The sequence below is a fragment of the Moschus berezovskii genome, chromosome 3 (genome assembly GCF_049115385.1).
Source record: "Moschus berezovskii isolate FMDL1 chromosome 3, NW_MosBer_1.0, whole genome shotgun sequence".
Taxonomy (NCBI): Eukaryota; Metazoa; Chordata; class Mammalia; order Artiodactyla; family Moschidae; genus Moschus; species Moschus berezovskii.
Window position 1 is genome coordinate 126,749,279 of NC_142462.1, and position 8,479 is coordinate 126,757,757.

Here is an 8,479-nt window from a genome sequence, read left to right on the forward strand (position 1 = left end):
AGAGGGCCGGCCGGGGCGCGCGGGCGGGGGCGGCCGGGCGGCGGCGGCGGCGGCGGCGCTGGCCCGAGCGGGCCCCGGCGGGCGTGAGCGCAGGCGAGCGCGCTGCCTGCATGCGCGGAGCTCCAGCCGCGGGCGGCCGGGCGGCGGCGGCGCCGGAGCCGGAGGCAGCCGGACGTGGAGAGGCGCGCGGAGCCCCGAGGCGCCCCGGGTCCGCGCCGGACCCTTGTGACCGTCTAGCGCCTGGGTGCGCTGCGAAGACTCGGACCGGACTGTTTTGAATCTCCCGGCGTCTCGGCGCGGGGCGACTCTTCGTATTTTCTAACTCAACTCGTGGATCGGAACGTGGCTTCGGCTCTGAGCGCGGCTGGCGACGTGTAGGATTCCAGCCCTGGCTGCGGCCGCCGGGCTCGCCCTCGGGAGAGTCGGCGGGGAAGGGACACCGGCCGGCCTCGGGAGTCTCCGCGTGCGGATAGGAGGAGCGGAAGGCTGACTGGAGGGTCTCCCCGGAGAACCGACTCGGGATTTGTTGCGAGCAGCATGGAGGAGAATGACCCCAAGCCCAGCGAAGCGGCGGCGGCGGCGGCGGAGGGGCAGCGGCCGCCGGAATCCAGCCCCAGCGGCGGCGCCGGCAGCCCGGGCGACGCGGACACTGGCCGCCGGCGGGCTCTGATGCTGCCTGCGGTTCTGCAGGCGCCGGGCAACCACCAGCACCCACACCGCATCACCAACTTCTTCATCGACAACATCCTGCGGCCCGAGTTTGGCCGGAGAAAGGACGCGGGGACGTGCTGTCCCGGCGCCGGAGGAGGCAGAGGCGCCGGGGCAGGCGGCGAAGGCGGCGTGGAGGGAGGTGGCGGCGCGGGCGGCGCGGAGCAGCTCCTGGGGTCGGGCCGGGAGCCCCGGCAGAACGCGCCCGGGGCGCCCGGGGCAGGCGGGCCGCTGCCCGGCGGTGGCGGTAGCGACTCTCCGGGTGACGGCGAAGGCGGCTCCAAGGCGCTCTCACTGCACAGCGGCGCCAAGAAAGTCGGAGACCCCGGAGGTCCCCTGGACGGGGCGCTCAAGGCCCGCGGCTTGGGCGGCGGCGACCTGTCGGTGAGCTCAGACTCGGACAGTTCGCAGGCCAGCGCCAACCTGGGCGCGCAGCCCATGCTCTGGCCGGCTTGGGTCTACTGCACGCGTTACTCGGACCGACCTTCTTCAGGTGAGCCCTGGGGACCCGTGCCCCGGCCCGCCGTGGGGAGGCCCACGGGGTTGCGGGGGCAGCGCTGGGGCGGGAACTTACCGGGAGGAAGAAGACACGAGCATCCTTCGCCCCCAACACAAAGACACGCACACAGCAACATTGTGTGCGGCCCGACGCTGACCCGGGCCGCGGCCCGGCGGAGAGGGGCAGGGCTGATTCACTCGGGGCTACAGATTTCCTAGAACGGTGAAAAGTACCAGGACCTCCGTTCTCCCTTGATTTGGGGGGCTTCTCCTAGTCCCTAGCCCAACCCTGCCCTGGCTGGAGTTTATTTGGTGGGAACGGGGGTGGCTGGAAAACAGGCCCGGAAGCGCACACCCTAGCTTGTTCTTCCAACTCGGTCCAGACCCGGACCCACGCGCAGCCGGCCCAGAGACCGCAGTTTCGAAGAGGTGTCCGGGGAAGAAAGCGAGGCTCGGCTGGTAGTCCTCAGCTGGGGTTGCCCAGGGGCCGGTGGAGGGATCCACAGAGGAAGGAAGGGAGAGAGGAGCCCTTCGCCCTGTGCCTCCTTTGATTTGCCAAGAGGTGCGGACACAGCTTGGAGGAGGAAGGCCTACTGTCCCCAGATAGACTGGACCTTTACCAAGCTTTCCTGGGGAGGAAAGGAACAGATTTCAGAGGAAGTGTGCAGGGGAGCCGGTGAGGGTGTGCAGAGCTTCTGGGCGTCTTTTTCATAGACCCGGGATTTTTAAAAGCTGAGTCCACGACCCCATAGAAGCATGAGCCGCAGTAAATGAGGGTCTGCGGCTGCGAACCGCCATTAGGCTCAGACTCCGTTTGTCCCCGAGCCGGCCGCGCAGACCGGACCCCCCTGTTCCCCGAACCCTCAACTGTTTTGCGGGGGTCGTTTACACAGTTCACAGCGCAACTAAGTCACCCCCTGGTCGCCTGCCCGCCGAAACGGTCTGTGTGTATCTCTGATGAAACCCCAATTTCTCCAGCTAGATCTGAAATTTGCTCCATTGTTCTCGCCTCTCTCCTTTGTTAATATTTAATTAACATATAGGCTCACAATGCGGCCGGCGAGGAGCCGCGGCCCGGCTTTGTGCGGCGCGGGACTCGGGCCGCGCCAGGCCCCGGAGGCCGGAGGAAGCCCGGCAGTCGGGCCTGGCTCAGTGGCTGGTCTTCCTGGACTTAAAAAAAAAAAGCCCCCGTAAGATAAGATGTGTGTTTCCGGGCGTTTACGAAAGCAACGACGCAGAGTTTTGTTTTGTTTTGTTTTGTTGCGGACGTTTGGTCTTTCCGAGACTCTTTTAAGTGTTTGCGTTTTGAACGAAAATCAAGAAGGAAAAGGAACTAAAATTTCTGATTTTAGGGAGATTTCCTTTCCATAAAGTGGCCCAGGCCTTTTGTGGGCTGATGGCGTGTGCGAGCGCCCCGGAACCGGGGGAGTTTGCGGGTGGGGACGGCGGGCGGGCTGCGCCGCTCGAGGCCGCGGTGGGGGCCTCCGCCGGGCCTGTGGAGAGGCCTCGCAGGGCCGCCCCCTGCCCGCCTTGCGCGGCGCCCCCGGGACGTGGGCAGCCGCCCCGAATCCGCACCCTCCGGGAAAAAGCCAGGCTGCAGCAGGCAGGAGCCGGCGACCTCGGAGTGTGAGCGAGTTTGCGCGGTGGGGGCGGGGGGCGCGGTGGGCCCGGGTGGGTGTGCGCCTGGGTGTGTTTCCAATTTTGAAGGCCCGGGGCTTGAGCCGAACAGTCCGGTGCCCCTTCTCCACCGGTCTCTGCCCTCCTTTTCCCATCGTGGCTCTTGGAGACAGCGCAAGGCTAGGTGGGCGGAGGAGGGAGTCCCCCGGGCCTCCTGGTTCTGCAGACCGCCCCAGATCCCTAGCTAGGGAAGGCCCGGGTGATGATCCACCCACCTGGTCCGAGTGCCCCCGGGGACTTCACCCCGCAGAGTCCGGTGGGGCGAGGGGCGGGGACCTGGCTACTCTAGTCTTCAGCCTCTCAGCCAGGGCTCCTCGGAAGAAGCGGGAGCCAGCCCCCAGCGAGACTTCACACACCTCACAGATTAAGACCCCCAGACCTGCAGCCACCACCCCCTCCTGCAAAGGCCTCTTTCCTCTCCTCGCCCCATCTGACCTTCGGAAACCCAGAAAAAGACAACACTTGGTCGCCTTTCTCAGGCCCTTTCCGATGTCGGGGTCCTAGGATCCCCAGCGCCACCATCCCGCACCAACCTCACATCCTGTGGGGCGGCCCATCGGGAAGAGTGTGGAGGGAAGAAGGTTTGAAGAAGTGTGAACCTTCTTCCCAAGGTCAGCGGGGTCCCCGTGGCCTCCTCAGCTCCTGGGCTGGCAGCAGCGTGTCCCCTCTCTTGGACAGGGACTGGGGGAGACCTGGTGGGGTGAAGGGTGGGAAGCTTGTGCTCCTTCCCCTTGAAGGAAAGGGGCCCACAGGGCTGACTGGGGGAGGCAGACTCCTCCTGTTCTCAGCACCCACCTGAGGCTGGCTCCCACAGCCTCCGGACCTGTGGGGAGACCCCCTTGCACCCACAGGGCTCTCCCTGCTACTCTGACTGCCCCACCCACCTCCAGTCAGTCCCCCTCAGCTCTCTCCCCAAAGCCATCCCATTCGTGGACAGAACTTCAGTCCACGACTCGAAAAGGCCTGGCCACAGAGCTTTGGGGTTTTTGCTGTCCTGACTTTTCCCTTAAGTCTGCCCTCTACCCCCAAGCCCACTGCTCCTGCAGACCTCCCTGCCCCCCTCCCCGCCCCCTCCAGGAGAGCTCCGCCCCGGCCCTCCCCAAACCCAGCCCTGCTTTCCTCCCGTGCCCCCGGCTGGGGCAGCCTCCTGTGTGAGGCGGTGACCCGCCCCCCACGACCCGGAGCCCTCCTAACCCTCGCTCTCTGTCCACCGCGCCTCCCCAGGTCCCAGGTCTCGCAAACCAAAGAAGAAGAACCCCAACAAAGAAGACAAGCGGCCCCGCACGGCCTTCACGGCAGAGCAGCTGCAGCGGCTCAAGGCCGAGTTCCAGACCAACAGGTACCTGACGGAGCAGCGGCGCCAGAGCCTGGCGCAGGAGCTCAGCCTCAACGAGTCGCAGATCAAGATCTGGTTCCAGAACAAGCGCGCCAAGATCAAGAAGGCCACGGGCAGCAAGAACACGCTGGCCGTGCACCTCATGGCGCAGGGCCTGTACAACCACTCCACCACCGCCAAGGAGGGCAAGTCGGACAGCGAGTAGGGCGGCAGGCGCCCTGTCCCGGCCCGCCCGGCCAAACGATGCAATAATTTAAAATCAGAAATAAGGGCCAGTGTATAAAAATTATACCAGCATTAATAGTGACGATATCGTGTATTAGCTATGGTTCTGCAATATTCTATGTATATATAATTTACAGGAGGTGTAAAATCCAAATATCTGACTATAAAATATTTTTTGAGTTTTTTTATGTTTATGAGATTATGCTAATTTTATGTTGGGTTTTTTTGTTTGTTTTTTGCAAAGGGGGCTACTTAGGGTTTCATCTTTTTTAATCCCCTAAGTTCCATTATGGGACATCGGACACTTTTTTTTTATTTCAAAAGAAGAAAAAATTAAAACAACTTGCTGAAGTCCAAAGATTTTTATTGCTGCATTTCACACGACTGTGAACTGAATAAATAGCTCCTACTTGGTCTATGAGTTCTGCCACTTTGTTTTGTGGGCTTGGTGAGGCCAGCAGGAGGGTCCGCATGCCCAGGCCCGCCACCGCCACCGCAGGGAAAGGGCGCCTGGGCCTCGGTCCAGTGCCCTGCTCCCCGGGGCTGCTTGGGCCGGGCCCACGCCAGCCCCCCTCCTCCCCGCCTCCTGCCTTCCCTCCCCGTCTCCTCCTCCTCGCCGAGGCATGGCCCGCGCCTCCCTGCCTTCGGTCTGCATCTGTGTCGTCGTAGTCCCCTGTCCAGCTGCCCGCCTCCAACGCCGGAGTGTCCCACCTCTGGCACCACTCTGGGGCTCAGGGCGCCAGTGACTGGAGGCCCACAGGCTTCGGGGCCGCCCTGTCCCTCCAGACCTGGGCCTAGAAGCTCTCCTGCGGCTCCATCAGCTGCCCAGGCAATGCCCGGGGGACCCCAGAAACGCAGGCAAGGTCTGCTGGTTATGCCTCGAGGGCTGCAGAGGCCTGGAGAAGGAGCTGGCGGTTCCCTTCTTTCCTTTTCCTTCACTTTCTTTTCTTTTTTCTTTTTTCATGTGGCCGCTTCTGCTATAGAGAGCATTCTTCCATGGTAAAGATGTGTGTGCGTGTGCGCATAGATGTGTGCTCACACACACACACAAGTAGGCGTGTAATAAGAGTCCACAGTTCCAGAACATGTGGCTACCTTGACTTTTAAAGGAACTCAGAATTCTCCAGGATCTAGAGGAAAGAAGAAAATGTGTAAATAATCATTTCTTATCTCTTTTTGTCTTTTCTTGTTTTTTTTTAAATATACATTTTATTTTTTGAAGTGTGGTACAGTGTAAATGAAATATATTCAATATATCCCCACCAGGTACATATATATAAACAAACACATTCTCTACATCTGTAGCTCCACACTGTCTTCTGTATAATGTATGGAAAAAGAATTGTGTCCAAATGTCCGTCTGTGCCGGGACAGCCTTGGGGGGGGTGCCCCGGGCCCTACCCTGAGGACTGAGGGTGAACTTCTCTCTTTGCCTTAAACCTCTTTATTTCACTGCGATAATAGTTTCACTTTGTACATACTAGCGTAAACCTTTTTTTTTTTTTTAAGAAAAAAAGCTAAAAGCAAAAATTGTAATTTAAAATTCTGTGAATAACCATCTGCTGCTTAGGAAATTCAATGAAATGATATGCCTTTTTAGCAGGAAGCAAAGTTTTGGGGTTTTTATTTTTTTATTTTTATTTTTTAGTTTATTACACATGTGCATTTTACAGTTCCAGTAGCAAATATTTATAATCTTATAAGAAATGAATGTTTCTATTCACGACTGTGGTTATCAAAATTGTGAACATTCCCCCTGCATTTTTGTGTGTTGAAATTCTTGAAAGTTACATTAAATAAAAAAAAAAAACTTTATTGTAAAATATCAGTTGTCCAAGATGGAATGAGTAGGTTTTTTTAAAGTGTGTTTCTGAGCCCAGCTGACCAGCCATGGTGCTCAGGTGCTCAGGTCTTTCCCTCCACGGCATGCCTACCTTTGTAGCCAGAGGCATAATTTTTTTTTTTTAATAATGAAGACACTCTGGATGTCTCCTGTATAAGTACAGAACAACCAAAAGAATTTTAAGTACACATTTCTTTACCGGAAGTGTTCCAAAGTTCGGTGCTTTTTCTTTGAATAAATATTTAAAATCCTGCAGAATGCAACAGGTCTCTGGCCCTGGCTGCTCCCGGACAGAGGCGCTCAGCCCCTGGGGAAAGGAGCTCTCACTTGACCTGAGACAAAGAGGCTCTTCCCCTTTATGTCGGGTTGTTGTCTTTTCCCCAGAGCAGAGGACCCGGACGAACAAACGGCATCCCAAGGCGGATGCAGGGAAAGAACCGGAAGTGGATGGGAGTTTTGACCTCGGGACCTGCAACTCACCTGGCCTCAGAAGACAGCCGAAGTGGCCCTGTAAACCCAACTGCTCTATTTCCAAACTCTCTTGGCTAGTTTTCTGCTCCCAGTAAAAGGACCTCAGAGACTAGAGAGGGTCGTCTGTTCCCAAGGCGACCGACCTTTTAGGCATTTAGTTCCACACTGGCTTCCCAAGGGGAAGGACGCTGGGCCTCCGGGCAGGAGCTGAACTGCTCCCGGGTTTTGCAAAGACACGTTCTGGGGTCTTGCTGCAGAGGCTCCAGAGCCTGGTCCCGCTGCCTGGTCCCAGGAGCATTAATGGGGCGGGACCACGTCTTCCTTAGCCACTACTCTGCCCCTGCGCAGATCTGGGCGTTCCTAAAGACAAAACAAAACCATACTAGCCTAACTTCTATTACCTGATTGGCCTCTCCTTCCTTTTAATAAAAAGATCACATAGCAACATTCAGCAATCATTTTTAACTTTTGTCTTTCATCCCACTGGCAAATCATAGCGCTGTTAAGGGGCAATGTATGGTTTTGTAAGGTAATGAGCTCCCCATCCTCAGAGGTGTGCAAGCAGACACTAGGCCTACAGTGGCATAAGGTTTTGCTTTTGCTCCCCCCCCACCTTCCAGTAGGAAATTGGACTAAATGAACTCTCAGACCTTCCAAACGCTGAAAGTCTGGTTTTGCGCCTATGTTTATTATATGTTTTAAATTTTCTCTCATAACTCATGGAGAGCCACTTCAGTGTACACCAGCTGCTTTCACTAGGAGCTGGCTTCCCGGGTGGCACAGTGGTAAAGAATCTACCTGCCAATGCAGGATACACAAGAGACATGGGTTCCATCCCTGGGTGGGGAAGATCCCATGGAGAAGGAAATGGCAACCCACTCCAGTATTATTGCCTGGAGAATACCATGGACAGAGGAGCCTGGAGGGCTACAGTCCATAGGGTCACAAAGAGTTGGACACAACAAAGCAACTGAGCACAGACAGTGGAGACCAGAGTCAGGCTGCAGGGCAGGCGATGCCCCTTTGTGAAGTCCGGCCACCACTGAGTTCCACCTGGGCCCCCACAGCTCTGCCCAGCTCGGATCTGGACCCAGACTGCAGTACCGGTGATGCCCCACCTGGACCCCACCAGACTGTCACCCCCGCAGCAGGAGGGGTTTCCTAAATGTTCTCAGAGGAAAGCTCCTTTAGGAAGGAAGTCCTTGCGGCTTGCAGCTGCACCGCCCCCACCCTCCGGCTTGGTTGTGTCCCCAGGCCTTCTTAGCTGCGGAGACTAGGCTGAGGCCTGGGAGCTGAGCGTGGACAGTCGCAGCCCCCAGGCCAGTGGAACATGCTCCCCCAAGGGTGCAGGACCAGAGACCCAGAGGGATTGCTTGGTGCTTAGACAGACCCTCCTCCAGCTGCCCAGTGGGGTCGAATAAGTGAGCCCCCACCCTCAGGATGGAGTCAGAATCCGAGGGTCAACACCGGCCCAGCGAAGGTTGCAGGAAGTGGACTGCCAAGGACTTTCTTTAGGGGGCAAAAGCGGGCGCCACCAGTCTGATCTTCGAGAAGGTTCCATCGTTCCTGTTTTCCCGTGGGTGAAAAAGGCAAATCGCTGGGGCTTCTGGACCGCTTGGCACAGGTGTGCCCTGGCATGCGACGCATACGGCAACCATCACACACTATATATGCAAATACGCCTGCCGGCCGCGCGGGGCCGGCTGCGAGGCCGTGTTTGC

General features: G+C 57.8%; 1 protein-coding gene across 1 annotated transcript; it reads left to right on the top strand.

Annotated features, from left to right (window-relative positions):
* Positions 1–200: 200 nt before the first annotated feature.
* Positions 201–4,617, top strand: EN2 (engrailed homeobox 2). The gene is made up of 2 exons (XM_055420340.1): positions 201–1,201; positions 4,108–4,617. The coding sequence occupies exons 1-2, from the start codon at positions 538–540 to the stop codon at positions 4,422–4,424; spliced, it is 981 nt and encodes a 326-aa protein (XP_055276315.1). The 5' UTR covers positions 201–537; the 3' UTR covers positions 4,425–4,617.
* Positions 4,618–8,479: the final 3,862 nt, after the last annotated feature.

Excerpts from the sequence above, each read along its gene's own strand:
- EN2 (XM_055420340.1), top strand. The coding sequence starts at position 538 with ATGGAGGAGAATGACCCCAAGCCCAGCGAAGCGGCGGCGGCGGCGGCG. Across the intron at positions 1,202-4,107 it reads CTCGGACCGACCTTCTTCAG|GTCCCAGGTCTCGCAAACCA; the intron begins GTGAGCCCTGGG and ends GCGCCTCCCCAG.